This window comes from Chanodichthys erythropterus, chromosome 13 (genome assembly GCF_024489055.1).
Source record: "Chanodichthys erythropterus isolate Z2021 chromosome 13, ASM2448905v1, whole genome shotgun sequence".
Classification (NCBI taxonomy): Eukaryota; Metazoa; Chordata; class Actinopteri; order Cypriniformes; family Xenocyprididae; genus Chanodichthys; species Chanodichthys erythropterus.
The window spans coordinates 34172860-34188756 of record NC_090233.1 but is presented as its reverse complement, the minus strand read 5'-3'; the positions used below and the strand labels follow the sequence as shown (position 1 = coordinate 34188756).

The window sequence follows — 15897 nt, the reverse complement described above, 5'->3', positions numbered from 1 at the left end:
TCATTTATACTGATTGCTGGTAATTTAGCATGCTTAGGTTCTTCTTGCCATCATCTACTTATAGGTCTGACTGATAGAATCTTATTAGTTTGTGTATTACTAGCCAGATTAATGAATGTTGTATAGTATATAGTATATTGTATATTGCTTATACTCTTTCTTCTGCATCAGTATGTTCAGTGTATTCCATAGAGCTGTACTGCTCTATATAGTATTGAGATATACAAAGGTAGATTATGCGTGTTTGTGGCATGTGTGGTTTGAGGGAGAGGAACAGAGAGCAGAACATGATGATGGTGATGAAGGGAATGAGAGATGCACAGCCTCACTTTCATGTTAAGAGAAGTTCACAGCTGTTAGCCATTTTAATGTAAAGGGAGTGGAAGTGAATAAGAGAAAAGAGAGGTCATAAGGAGATCATGAAGCCTAAAAAACTGAAACAAAATAATTACAAGGTAAAAATAAATAAAAACAGCCATTAGTTGTTAAAAGTTAAGTTTCCTGCTGCTCAAGATTTGTAGTGGGTGTTTTTACACTGAAATAATTGGGGCTTTCTATTGAGTATACACATTTTTTCTTGCATTAATGTCTGTATGCTGAGAATTAATTAAAACCATTTAGATTTATTCATTAAGCATTGAGAATCAGAGATCAGAACAGGCTGTACTCAAACCTGAATCACCCACAACAGCACCATAGCCACATGTCCTAACCACTACATCAGGATTCTGACCCAACAGATATAACTCTAAACCATTGGCTTGAATGGTATGTTTAAGGTATATTGGCTCCATATTGTTTATTGTCCTGTATACTTTTATTTTTTAGCATGTTAATGGAAATTATATATATATATATATATATATATATAAATGTATATAAAATTATTTAATATTAGACAATTAATTGTGCATGCTCATTCCCTCTATTTTTACATTTAGATCATGCCTTTGCTGTCATCTAATGCTCACTGAAATGTTAAATATAGCACTGTAATGTAATCTTTAGGAAATATCAAAATATTAATTTATCCAAATATCCATTTTCATACTCTACAGTGTAATGTTTTGTGCCTAATTTAACTTGTATCATTTAATTATTTAATTTTTTTTTTATTATTATTTTTTTTTTTTTTTAATGTATTTAGACAAATTAGCATAGACTTCTCATATCAGCCCTTTGTCGGTTAATGGCTGGTTAATTAAAATAATTTTCAGCTTATTTGTGCCAACATTTTTGAAAATGTTTAGTTTTCAGTGCATCCCTATTATGTTGAGATATTTACATGTAATTTTCAGAGTATTCTAAAAAAAAAATATTGAGTAATGATGCAGTGGTCAGTTGGATGTGGGACAAAAGAAGATGATACAACACTAGTAGGTTAGTGGAAAGCTAATTTTCCTCTCACATGTGGTTTAAAAAAAACTGTAACCACTGAGTCTAAAGAAGACCTCCCACTCCCAGCACAGACAAATTGTTAGCCTGTCTGCTTTCCTGATGAATAGCTTGCAGACCAATTGGTTTCCAATACTGTCAATGAGACAATGGCTAATGAATGTGTGCTCTGTGCCATTATGCCATAGAAATCTTAAACAGGTAGCAGTGAGTTTGCCTGAGCTTTGAGTGTATGAGTATGTGTTCGCATGTTGTAACCGCCACTCTTTAAGGTCAGCAAAGTAAAATAGTCAGGTGTCAGCACTTTAGCTCCTGCCAGGAGGAAAATCAGTCACTTCTAAGGTCAGCTGTCTGACACACACACACACACACACACACACACACACACACACACACACACACACACACACACACACACACACACACACACACACACACACACACACACACACACACACACACACACACACACACACACACACACACACACACACACACACACACACACACACACACACACAGACAGGTTTCCATTAGGCTTGCTGCAATAGTCAGTGTTAGTCGTTTAGATTTTTTATAGTAATAAAATTTAATTTAGTTCAGTTAGAAAACAGACCCTACAATTAAAAACTGTATCTGCTCAAGGCAGTGTGAGCTGAACAAGAGTCGCAGCACAGACCAACAGCAGGAGTCAGATTTCATTTATCACAAGAGTGAGGAGCTGACTGACAAGATGATGGCGGAAGATTGCTAAACGTAAAAGATGAGCGAAATATAAAAGCGTCTAGTTGGCAATATTTTGGATTTAAACCCAATGCTAATAGGGAAACTGCCAAGGGTTAGTTGTGTTTTTCTAGTTGTGTTTTTCATTAATAATAATAATAAACCCACCATTCTAGCAGTTGCCGCCCCCAAATTGGTGCTAATTCAAAAGTAAAATGCACATGGCCGCACAGGCATTCATAACAATGCTTGTCAACTGGCGCAGAGCGCGAGAAGCTCAACTTGAATGAAGTGAAAACTGACCATTATGAATGCCTGTGCGGCCATGCGGGTGCAAAAGAAGGAAAAACTCAAACGTCACTCCACCTGGTGATACCAGTATTACCGGTGTTGTTACATGTCCATTAACCAGTGGGAAAATGTCCTCACTGTCACATCCCTAGTTTCCATGATTCATGGGGACTTTCCATAGACATAATTATTTTTTTACTATACAAACTGTATACCCCCTAATCCTACCCCTAAAAACAACCCTCACAGAAAACTTTCTGCATTTTTACATTTTCAAAACATCATTCTTCAATGTTTAGAATCTGTTTTCCCCACAACGCAGTGTTTACCAGGACAACACACACTCAAAGTCTCCAACAAATAGTGTTAAAGGTGCTGATTTTGTTTTATACATTTTTGCAATATTACTTTAAACTGTCTTTACTTACTGATTAGGTGCACTGAAAGTAATAATATTAATAAAAAATTGTAGGGTTGGGCCTTAGAAACATCAGCCAATCGTTTACACGATCATCGCGTAAACGATTGGCCCTCTGGCTTGTCAATCACTGCCATGACGTTCCTTGTGAGAGACGTGTGCGGCTGCGCGCTCCATTAACTTTCCACACTCCACAGGCGCCGCATGCAATGTTTTGTCGGGAGACAGGAGTAACAACTGCAGATTATGAGTTATCTGCGGTGAGTCCGACATAATGAATCCACGAACACGACACAGCGAATGCTGGTGGTAAACACTCGTGTTCCAATACTTGTGCACGAGTTTTGGGAGGCGTTTCCTCGAAATGAGCTGTGAAGGAGGGGGGTTGTTCTTATACATGCGCTCATTTAAAAAACTCACAGTCTTTGGTTTCTCAGTCGACGAAAAGATCCTCTGTAGCACCTTTTACTACAAGTGTTTTGGGGGTATACGATAGGTTTTGGTAAAAAAGTCTTGTGCACAGAAGCCAAAAGACTATGAATACATTAAAGTTAAATAATACATTAAATTTCAGTTTGTTTTTCACCAAACCCTGTCGTATACCCCCAGAACATGTGCCATATAAGACACGTGTTGCATGGAATCATTGTGTGATACTGTTGCATCTTTTTAAAACTTGATGCGAATAAGAAATAATGGCATACTGCTTTAGAACAAAACCTTAATTTTCATTTTAGGGTGAACTATCCCTTTAAGGTGTTCCATATGATTTGACTACATCAAAACAATACAGAGATCCCTTTAGCTCTGACAGGATCTGCTTTTCTTCTTACGCTAATGACTGTTACTTCACTGCAAGTCTATTGTATACTATAATTATTACCACGGTTATTTATGCCATAAATCATGCTTGGTATTTGTTCAAGCGCCGCAAGTTTGGCCAAAAACATCTAATGAGCATTTTTGTGAGGTGAAGCCATGCAGCCTTGTTGTTTAAACTCATTAAACCCGAAGATAAAACTGCTGTTGTGTTGACTTGTGTGCTTTCTCTTGTCTCTCTCCCACTCTCTCTGTAACATCCTGTGACGTTCTATCGCTCTGCCACACTACACGTCCTTCCACTACCTAACACCTACCCCCACCCACCCACTCATCTCACCTCACGGTGGCCTCACGCACCAGCACTGCCATTAATCAGTGGCCAGGATCATGTCTGCCAGTTAGACTAAACAAGAGCATTTGTGAGGATTTGCTCTCCCTCATTAATCATCTTGACAGTTTGAAAAACACATTTCCCCTTTAATGACTGTATTTGGATAATCAGGTCTGTTCCCCTCCCTGCCAGCTTCTCTCTCTCGCTCTCGCTCTTTCTTGCTCTCTCCTGCCTTCGGTTTTTCCTCTCCCCAAAATGGCATTGAGAACAGCTGGGTTAGCTTACCGCCAAGACAGAGAGGGCAAGGAGACCGAGTGGTTACCATCACCCCTGCTAAAAGGGAGGGGGGCGTTGAGTCAGTAAAAATAATCACATTGCTCTGGAAAACTTTTGCTCTTACTTAAGAAACCCCTGCCGCTTCTCATAACATTAACTTGGCTGTTCTGTGGTGTATGCTCACTACCACACACACACACGTACACACATTGACGGTCCATAAAATATCCTGACAGAGGCGGAAGGAAAATCTGGTGACTTGAGGCCTTGGGTAAAAGTTTCAGAGCCGTGTGGTATGTACAGGGTTGTCACATTATGAAGAAAAATGGAAGGGTGTTGACAAGAGCGCTTTTATCTCTGTATATTTCATTAAACAAGACCTGACAGATGTCTATACCTTTGTGCGCCCTTCGGTTTTGAATGCAAGGACACTTATTTAACCTTTAATAGTAGTACTATGTTTGTATGTGCAGAGTAAAAAGAGTCTGTTGTACAACTTTATCTGAACATCCCTAATTCTTTTCTGCCCAGAGCGTGTCAGGCGGCAGCTTAATGCATGGTGTTTAATGGATTAGTTGACCTTTGGGTTTAACACATCGTTGTGTCATGGTCACACCTAACATTGCCCATTGGAAGTTTATAAATGATGTCATATAGTCCACTTAAACCTGGACTGCACATGACAGCAGTATTTAAACATTGTGACAATGTTATGCCAAGCTTGAGGCTGAGGGCAGCAGGTAAAATAAACAGTTACAAAGCTCTCCATATTCCACACGTCCTCATAGTGATGTTCACAAATGACATGCTAGTCATTTTATTAAAGCACATTATTCTGGATTAATGTGGTCAGTTTGAATTATATGCTGATTATATACACTATTTATATATATACTGACACTGAAGTGCACACAAAGCACAGTATGAACATAATGTGTAATTATGATATCTAATGAATCAAAGTAATTACATAATAGGAACTGAAAACATTCCCCAGCAGATGTCACTACATCATGCTGCAGAATATATTATAGAGGCCTTTAGAAATTTTATGACAATTTTAATTCTTAATAGGACGAATTCCTAGTTATATAACGATTCAGATTCATATAAAAGATACATATAAAAGATCTATAAAAGATTTTCTAAGTTAAGAAATGGCTTGTTATTCTCATTCTCATTTTGTTGGAAAGAAATTTGGATATATCAATATGTTTGGTCTTTTATTTTCTCAGACATGAAAAACTTAAATGTGTATATGCCACTTTGTGTAAGATTTTTTTTTAAAGAAATTAATAGTTTTATTCAACATGCATCAAATTGATCAAAAGTGACAGTAAATACTTTCGAAGAAATTTCTTTTCGAATAAATGCTGTTCTTTTGAACTTTCTATTCATCAAAGAATCCTGAAAATAATGTCACATTGTCCACAAAAATAAGCAGCACAACTGTTTTCTATATTGATAATAAGAATTGTTTCTTGAGCACCAAATCAGCATATTAGAATGATTATAATTATTATCATTGATACTGAAGACTGGGGTAATGGCTGCTGAAAATTCAAAATTGAATATTCAAGCAGAAAACGTAGTATGTTAAATTGTAATAATAGTGCAATATTACTCTTTTTTCTGTATTTTTGATCAAATAAATGCAGCCTTGGTGAGCATAAGAAAATATTAAATGCATATTGTAGAGGAAACACATTATAGAGGAAGCATGAGGTAGCAGAAACATTTTCCTAAGCAGAGCAGGAAAAGGTGCTGTCACTCCGGGCATGACTCGGAATCAATCTTAACCCCACCATTCCGCTGCCAAGGCACGGTTTTTCATGCGCACAATGTTCGTGACATCGGTGCCGCGCTCCCCCAGTGCGTTTGCAAATGGAATCCAGCTGTAGTGGTGGAATTCGTTATTAGTGGTTAGCCATAATTGCAACACACTCATTTGCCTGCGTTGTCAGGCTGTCGTCACACATGCACACGGTTTTGCTAGACAAATGGGAATGGCTAAGAGATCACTGGGCAGAGGTGCGCACCGCCACAATTTTTGTTGTTGTTGCTGGCGGATGGAGTGGTATTTTGTGATGTGGTTGATGTGATTAAGAGTCCCGTGGAAAGTCCTCAATGGATTTTTTTAGTCATGAAGCAGAAGCAGTTGTGTGATTGATTGCTTTATGAGCTCGAGGAGTGTGAGTGTGTGTGAGAAAGAGAGCGGTCTGGTCTGTATCACCGTGACAAACAGTCATCAGAGTACTCATGCAGTAATTAACAGAGTGTAATGTATATGGAAGTTTGTGAAGGGAGAGAGAGAGTCTACATTAGGCTAACATAATCAAAGAGACAACAAGAAAGTAACAGGAGAGAAGCCAGGGGAGAAAGAGGGTGTAGGTGAAGAGAGACAAGAGACAAGATCTAAACACAGAGAGACAGCCCAAGAAAAAGAGTGGGTGAGGGAGGGGTGATCTAACTCTCTCCCTCTCTCATTCTTTTTCAGGTTGGGGCTGTCAGGCTCGTGAGTTGCTGTGGACTTGGCGGCTAATTGAGGAGCAGCTCCACACCCTGTCGTCATTAATCACTAGGGCTGCCGGGCTGCCTGCCCGGGACACTGCTGTGATGGGCTGCAGCTCTCTCCCTTTCTCACACACACTCTTTCTCTCCTCAGTAGTTGACTGGACACATTGGGAAGGAGGGGGGGTCTTGCCCCCCCACCTCCATTCTAAGCCCAGTGGGACAGCAGAGAAAGGGAGAAAGAGATCAATCAAACAGGTGTAGCCCTGCTGAGAAGACACTGGTCAGGGACTAAATTAACTCCACACCCCCACCCACACATCCATCCAGCTCCCCTCCCCTCCACAAGCAGGCGACAGAAACAGAGTGACTGCATATTGACTCAGCTGGAGCCCGGGAGACGAGGGAGAGAAAGATAGATGGCAGGGAGAGATTGATGAGGAGAAAGACTGAGAAAAGGATAGAGCAGGAATGTGATGAACGAGTGGGAAAGGAGTGATGGCAGGATTAATCTCTCATCTTCGGACAAAACGTAAAAAGTCCTCCCCTCCATTTAACCTTGCTGTACTGGCTTTAACTAATATTTGATCTCTTTTTTTCTCATTCTTCATCAAAACCCTGTGTATTTACATGCTCAGAACATTTTGTGTATTCTCATTTGTGCAAAAAACAAAAACAAATTGCTGACTAAATTCAATGATTTCTTTTTGTTCATTGCAGTTGCATTTCTTTACCAGTAGGGGCAACGTTATCCATGTCATGAAGTTTTTAATTCTCTTGGGCTGTGCCCAAATACTCCGTAACTCCATTAAATAACTTCCTCTCTGAGTCTCACAGGAAGTCATTCAAGACCATTTCTAAAATAGGCTCTTGGCGCTGAACCTTACTTTTAAATCCGAACATCCCTTTATGTCAACAAAATGCAATACTTCAGTTTAGATGCTCTCTACTGCAGTTTATGCATCATTCTGTGCTGTGAATACATCATTCTGGTAGACTGTTTACTATTAATAGGCCTATGTTGTGTCTTACTAAAATTTAGAGTTGGGTATTAGAAACTAAGAAACGTTTACCGCAATTGTTTATTCTCATCTCAGCTCTTCCTCCTCTAGTCTTGACCTCCTGGTTTCCCATAAGAGGAACCTTATGCTGTGTCCTTGCTGGATAGCCAGAGTTAACAGAGGCAGTGGAGTGATCTATTCATTTAATGGCCCTGTCAAGTGACACCTGTGCTGCGTCCTCTCCTGTCTGAAGTGCTAATGAACTGAGAATCTGTGTGTGTACGTGTAAATGTGTGTGCGTTTGGCTCATCCTAGCGCTTAACGGCATCTCGACTCAGGAAAATGGCTCTGAGGAAGAGTTGTACACTCTGGCCGCTTATGTATGAGACATTAATCCTAACTTAGCCACACAATCACATCAACAATATTGAATCTTGACCCTCTTTGTAGCACAGCATTAAGCAAGACTTTCTAAACCATAGGACACAACACACTCAGGTCAAACAATGGGGACTGCACTCCTGGGGGTCATGTCAAGCATTTGATAAATATTTCTCTATTAACAGCCTCCTATTGTCATCTTTTGCCCTTTGTGTAGCAAGGCAATCCATCAGAGTGCACTGGGAGTGAGTGCATGGCTCCCATGGGTTATTACCAGGCTATCATTGAGCTGTATTTAAGACCCAATACTCCCTTGTGCTGAGGCAGCTCTTTACACAATGCTGCAGAGGCACAAACAAGCAGCAGTGACTAACACTGCACTTTCACATTAAGAGCAGAACAGTAAACAGACAGAGGACCTTATTTTGTGTTAATAGCTTAAACTAATAGGGAACAAAGCTGTCAGTAGTGTAGAAAGCTAAAGTCAAAGATTTAGTTGCTCAAGTTAAGGCGCAATGCTTTTTTTTTTTTTTTTTTTTTTTTTAAGAATGTTCAAATGTGCTTCTATGAAAGGTCTAATTATATTATAAAAGATATATATCCTTTTTTGTTTGTGTTTCTGTTACGAAAATGGTCAGTGTGTACAATTCTTCAAAGTGTTATCTAACTTTTGCTCAAAATTACATATGGGAAAGCGAGCATGTTATTAACAGTGTAAGAAACGTACATAAAAAAGAGAAGCGAGGGACATCAACACATCTATAAATGTAATCAAGTATCATTTATTACACAAAATAAGACTTTGTTAAATGGATAGCGCTGCCATCACAACATAGTACTCTTATTTGAATTCTTTTCCCCTTTTCCACTTCCATCCCCAACTTGCAGAGTCAGCTACAATAGAAAATATATCACATCTTTCCATTTTATTCTTTGAACTGTACAAGTACAAAATAATCGCCAAATCATAAGGAACAAAGTAGCTGTTGACCAAGTCATGCTCATCCGTTCTCCAATAAAGAGACCGAGTTGCACAGATCTAATGCACAAAAGAAAGTGACGTTAAAAGAAAAATTTTGTGTCTGAGAGACAATATGTCAGTCCGTTGTTGCAAACATTGCATTATTACAAAGTGTATGATAGGAGCAACCATATTCGTACTGTGAAAATACTGCTCCTTTCTGAAAATAATGACTGAAGTTTGGCAGTAAATGTTGCGTAGAAACAAAAAGTCAAGCGCTCAAGTGAAAAATAAATACACACTTTTGGTAAATTGAAAAAAAAGAAAAAGAAAAATTGATCAGATAAAATAAATTGAGTTCTGCATTCTCATTAGCTCTCCACCTAAAGTTCATAAGGGTTCCCTAATATCCTAATGGAAATTTGGAGTGACCATTAATTAAACAACAGTCATCCAAAGCATTTTATTCCTCATTGTGAATATAACTATCCCGTGCTTTTTGCTTCATTCTTTTTAGGGGAATCCTGCATGTTCCTGTGCTTTCCAGCAAGCTCATGCCAATATCTTTACACTGTCCTTAGACTTTTTATCACTGGTACCCAAGAGCAGAAGCTGAGCCCAGTCTCTGGCCGTATAGAGCATAGGGAGAATAGTAGGGCGCTGTGGCTGGGAGTGAGTGCATAGGAAGGGATGGAGCTCCTGGCAAGTGTGCCTTTCCGTAGGGGTGATACCGTGCCAAACCTAGCCCTGGTGATCCACGCAGGGAGAGGGAACTGGGAAGGGCTCCTGGGCTGCTAGGAGGAGGCAGGTGGAGGTGGCAGGAAGCAGCAGAGGAGACAGATGAAGGGTAGCCAGAGAGCAGCTTCCCATCCACACCTGGCAGAGCCGTGTGCGTACGCAAATGGGCCAAGAGTTCCTCTGAGGTGGCGAAGCGCTTGTCACATGGGCCACCCACTGAGACCCAGTTACAGGCATGAGGGAGTGTTTCATTGGGCAGCATGAAACCGTAAGTATACAGAGGATGGGACAGAGACGAGGTGGCGCTAGAAGACAGAGAACTGGGGTGGAGGGAGTGGAGGTGATGGGTGGGATACATTAGAGGGAAGCCAGACTTTAGGGCAGATGACGGATCGTGAACGCAGGAAGAACAGTTGCTGCCCCCAAGATGGGGTGCATTGGGGTAGGTGAGGCAGTATGGGTCCCTGCACAAACCCTGCATGAAAGAGGGAGGCGAGGCCCCTGTGAGAGGACTGGAACTGGGGTGCTTTCCTGGAACACCCATCCCAGAGCCAACTAAACTAGATTTAGAGGGATCCAACCCAGGCACAAACTGAGAAGGATAGCCGGCATAGGCCCCGACAATAGAGCCGTGGTAGCCCATGGTGGAGGACGGGAGGGGAAAAACAGAGTGGCCCGGTTTGAAGGGAGACACGGGAGCGATGTGGCCCGCACCCAGGCTGGGCTGGGAGGGTTGGGGGTCAGCCTTATTATCAGGCTGAGGACTGCTAGAGGAACTGGCACTGCTGGAGTTCGCACTAGCACGTGCATGACTGGAGTTGGCGATCTGTGCAATGTCCAGACTTGATTTACTGTGGTCCGAATCTTTTTTCCCATTGCGATCGCCGCCATTGCTGCTGCTGTCGTTCCCTGTGTCTGAACCTGCAGCTTTGGAGTCCATGTGAGTGGATTGTAGATGTACTGTTTTCTGTGACAGAGGAGACTGAGACTGCCGATGTGTATGTGACTGTCCTGATGTCTGCTGAGAAGGTGAGCTGGCCTGTGGAGAGGGGGCATGCGGAGGTAAAGAGGGGCATGTCACAGCTGCAGAACCGCTATTTGGCACTCTGAACCCCGCTTTATCTGCTGAGCTGTTCATCCCAGCTCCATCCTTCCGGCATTCTGATCCAGTTTTAGAGTAAGGCTTAAAGCTGGACTTGTCATCTAGGTTCTGATGCTCCCCAGGCTTCAGGCTGGAGCTGGAAGAGCGTCCGTCCTTGTCTCCATGGCTGCTGGAGGAGAGGGATCCCAGTTTAGAGGAAGGAGGAGGATCTGGTTTTCCGATCTGTGAGCAGGTCTGGGCCAGCAATGCTAGGGGACTCTTTTTAGCATCCAGCTATAAGGGCAAAAAAGACAATTTAAGTTAACTTTAATTTTCTTCTCATGAACTGACGGAACCAATACCAATTCTAGAGAATGTCTGCAATGATTGTAATATTTTGAGAAGGAATGTGACCAATGTTGCAATCATTCTGTTTATATTTAGATTAGGTTCGCAAGTATGACATCATCATAAAATGCTTCCATGGCAAACTTATACATTTTAAAAGGTGGATATGTTTGTTATACCTTTTGCATCACCCCATAAACACAAAGTACATTGTGCGGTGTTTTAAGACGTTATAAAAAAAAAACTGCACGATGTAGTTTATGAATATCGAGTTCTTAATTTTTGGTTACAAAAATGTTAGATAAGCCTGTAGTTAGATAAGCCAGTGGAATTTAAAGTACGGTAAAACGCACGTCAGTACAGATTAGGAAATGTGAAGCCATAAAATGCGTCTTCATAGAGAAACACGGCCTTATCCAGATCCGGACTATCCTTTCAAATAGGCGCTGAATTGCATTCAGATCCTTTCAGTGAATTCCGAATTAAATTATTAAAACGAGGCGCGCCAGATACAAAATAATGCTGAGAAACGATAAATCACGTTACAAATGCACACAAGTCATGTCGATGAAATGAAACTACAACATTTTTGCTTAATAGAAACGCACAAACTCGGACAACAACACATGTAATTTAATGTAAGTCAAATTATATATTAATTTAATTAGAAACAAGTAAGAAACGTATGCATTAGAAGGGAGTTACTCGTACCTCGATGCTCACTGGTGCGGAGCTGAGCGGCTGGAGATACTCCGGGTGAAGTATATGACTTGTGTGAGCGGTCAACATTTTGAGAATCCTTATAGGCAGCCTTTTTTCCTGACGCGCGGGATCTCGGTACGGCAGTGAGGCGATCGAGACGGTATGTGGTCTTAAACAGGTGGGCGAACTATCGTTGTTAATGTAACGACTTTTAAGGGTCTGCTGGTTCCGTGAACTGACTGCAAATCCAGGAGGCAGTTCGCTCATCTGGATCGGGGCGGATCAGAGACCTGTCGAGGGCAGCGACGGGGCGGGTGTCCTTCAGTTTTCATTTAGAGATATCCAGTGTCTTTAAAAAAGAGCCAAACGACATTATATCCTCTTCTGCTGACAGTTAAATATCCCGTTGAAACATCAGTTCGGTCTGTAGTCCAGAGAAAGAGAGCTGTAATAGTCTCTATGAAGAACGTACACTCCGTCTCCACATCGTTCCGTCACCGAATCAGTGCTGCCTTAAACCCCAAAATGCTCGCGAGTCCTTTACGCGCAAACGACGACTTAAGAAATAAGAGAAGTCTTGTACTTGGACAAATAAAAGAAAGAAACTACACAGAAGAACTACTGGTAAATATCGTGTCAAATAACGGCATTCCGTTGGTCCGTGTGCGCTCCGGTGTGTGCACTACACCCTCCGTACGCATATACACTCTGCTCGTACTGAAGATCTGAGGGAGAACTTCAAAGCGCTCAGCCGCTGTCCAATCGCCTGCGTCTGCATTAGTAATAAGTGGGTAGGCACAACAGAGGCGGAGATTGTCCTCCTCTCTCCTCTGACTCGCTCCGGACCCGCTGGCCAAGTGCTTGATCGTTGTATGTCAAAACATGCAAAGAGACTGTGGCATGCCATTTTACCATTTATTTAATTTTTATCTATTTTGATACAAGTAGGGTTTTGTTTGTAATTTTTTAATCACTAGTAATCTAGTATTGTCTAGTATCTTCAGTAGAAGCCCATTTTGTTTTTACTTTTTTATTGCAATAGTAAACTTTAATTAGATTTCACTTTACACTAGTGCTTATTTCTTTGCTACACTCCTAGTATATATCCTATTGTTTATATTACGTTCAATTTTAACAAGCTGCTTATTTCTGACATTTAATTCAATGTGGATCTGTGGTTATATATTGATTCATAATAGGTTCTATTATCTGATAATCAGTAGGCCTACTTGTAAAGTAATGTATACAGAAAGTATTGGAATAGTCAGTTGGATTACTCATTTTAAGTACTAGAGACACATTCTAGTTACTTTTAAATGATAAATGTTAAAACTACTTGTGTACAAAGACATTACAGATTCTTTATAAAAAGTTGACAGTGATTCACACATTAATAGTTATTAATAAGTAGGCTCATTCAGACATATATTGTGTATTTCAAAATCGCATTAATAGTACAGCAATTTGTCTTTGCATAAGGTCCAAAAATGAATTTATAGGATGTAAAATGTATTTCATGCTTAAACACATAATTCAAATTTAGAATCATTGCTGCTGTTTGGTTTACCTTACAATCTTAATAGTAGATGGTTGTGTTAAAAGGAAAAGCTGAGATTGTGGTAGCAGTTTTTTTTTTTTTTTGTTTGTTTTTAGGTCAAACAAGTCAAATGATACTGAGTAATACATTCATACATAATAACAGCACATGCCTAATGTGTGCGCCTGCAGTTCTGGAATGTTAATAACTTTATTGCATTATCCCATGTTACTTTGCCATTGAAGTAATTTAGCTAACTTAATTATGCAATGAATTGGCTTAATCATTGAAAAATGAAGCCTGACAGAGGCTATTACAGGGAGACTGTGCTAATTCGTGTCTAAGTAACTTTGAAGTTCAGTTATATTTAATGGCTTTGATTGTTCGTAAGTGCTTATGCCCAACATTATTAAACCCCAGACACTGGATCGGGTTGTATTACATTATTTTGCCAAGTGTGTTTCTGAAGCCTTGCATTCATACACTAAATTGTTTTGTGAATTTTGTTTGCAATAAAATATAATCAGTTGCATCTACTCCTGTATTGATAATGCATTGTAGTTAGGCTTTGCCATTTGACAGCATATAGTTGCCCCATTTTGCACAGTGTAAATTTATGGACAAGAATATTTATGTTACTCTGAATGGCAATACCTGTCAGGTGAGTCAGAGAGATGAGAAAGGCCTGATCTCTGGAACTGTTCTCTGGGTTAAAAACAAAGAGCACCTGGGAAGCTTCTTGAAAGGTGATGTTGCCTGCCTTAGTGTAATAAAAATGACAAAAAGACAGAATGCATGAACTGTTGACCTAGGGAGAGGAGGAGCCACAGGCAAACGTGTTTGCAGGGCTTTGTCTCGCGGATTTGGGTGGCAGAGGTGAATATTCATTTAATAATGGTGTGCAGGGAGAAATGAAAACCTCAGGACACTGCATTTCAGAGGCAGAAAGAGTTTTAAGCTTGTCAGCAACCTGTCATTTTAGATCCCACATACAGTACACACACAAACAACCTCCCACACACACACACACACACACACACACACACACACACACACACACACACACACACACACACACACACACTCATAAGTACCTACAGACGATCATAGTTGACTGGAGTGGCAAAGTATTAAACCACACTCAATCATACATAACACTTATTTCTGTCTTGCTAATCTAAGCTGTTAAGTTAATTAAACTGTCACTCTGTCTCACAACACAGGAATTCAGAGATCCATCTCGTCAAACGGTGTTTGTTGGGTTTTTAACACGCATTGTCTTATTTAATTAGGAACTCCTCATACAACTGCATCTACCGTGGTTAAACAAGGATCCCTTTACCTGCGGCGTCTATGGACATTTAACGTTCTGCACATGTGTGGGCGCACATGTGTGTGTTGAGAGATAGCAGCGGTGGTTGTATGAAGTCACCTCTCCTTCTGTCAACAGCCCTGCTGTTTGCTTTGTCATTATTAGTGTCATCCATCACTTGCCACATATACAGGAGTCTGTAATGGTCTTGCAAATCTATAAAACTACAGGAACATGCAAATTCAGATGCGCTCAGGGTTAAGTGAGATGATGCGATCGCTTCCTTTGAACACATCAGTTGTCTTTGGCCCACACAAACAGATACTTCAGGTTATGACAGGTGTGGTCTAACCTGTCAGCAAGCGCATTAATGTTGGTAGACACTCAGAGTTTTTTTCTTTCTTTCTGCTTTTACAGTTGATCTATCCCTATTGCCACTCTGTAAAGTTTGGTCAAGATGTCTGGAATGTTTCCGTTTGTCTAGAAATTATGTTACTAGTCAGAAACCCAGAATCACAGGGTGTAACCATTGTTATATTCTTAGGACTGCAAAGAAAATGAAGAATCACTGCTTTCTCGAAAAAGCAAAAAACATGAAATGCAAGCCTAAAACCTCAAATCTTAGAATTCCAATGGTTTGGAATTAAGATGGATTGCCTTACAAAAACATTTTCAGGATAAGTGAGTTTGGCAGGGGGCAAAGGTGTGGGTGGAATGGAGGGAGTTTAAAGGCACCCTAGAGGAGGAGGAAGGGAAAATAAAAAAAGAGAGAAAGAGAGTGAGAGAAAGAACTGAGGGCGGGCTGGAACAACGGGGAACAGCTCCTTTCAAGTCTGGCCTTGAAGTGGGCTGCTAACAGCTGTTTTGACGTATAAATGACGGATGGTCATTTCCTGTTGTGGATTTTAAGGGGCAGGCCTCCCCTTTAAGAGGCCTGTCTGACCAATCCCGGTTAAGCCTGAAGGCGTTCGCCTATGCATGACTGTATCAAAGCACGGGGCTTTACCATAACTTTGACTAAACAAAGGGCTAAAAGCAGAGGCTAGACATCCTGCTTGACTGTAGCCCA

General features: G+C 40.6%; 1 protein-coding gene across 1 annotated transcript; it reads right to left on the bottom strand.

Moving 5' to 3' along the window:
* Positions 1-8781: 8781 nt before the first annotated feature.
* On the bottom strand, positions 8782-12678 carry znf703 (zinc finger protein 703). The gene is made up of 2 exons (XM_067406610.1): positions 11989-12678; positions 8782-11223 (listed from the first exon to the last, which is right to left on the bottom strand). The coding sequence occupies exons 1-2, from the start codon at positions 12244-12246 to the stop codon at positions 9700-9702; spliced, it is 1782 nt and encodes a 593-aa protein (XP_067262711.1). The 5' UTR covers positions 12247-12678; the 3' UTR covers positions 8782-9699.
* Positions 12679-15897: the final 3219 nt, after the last annotated feature.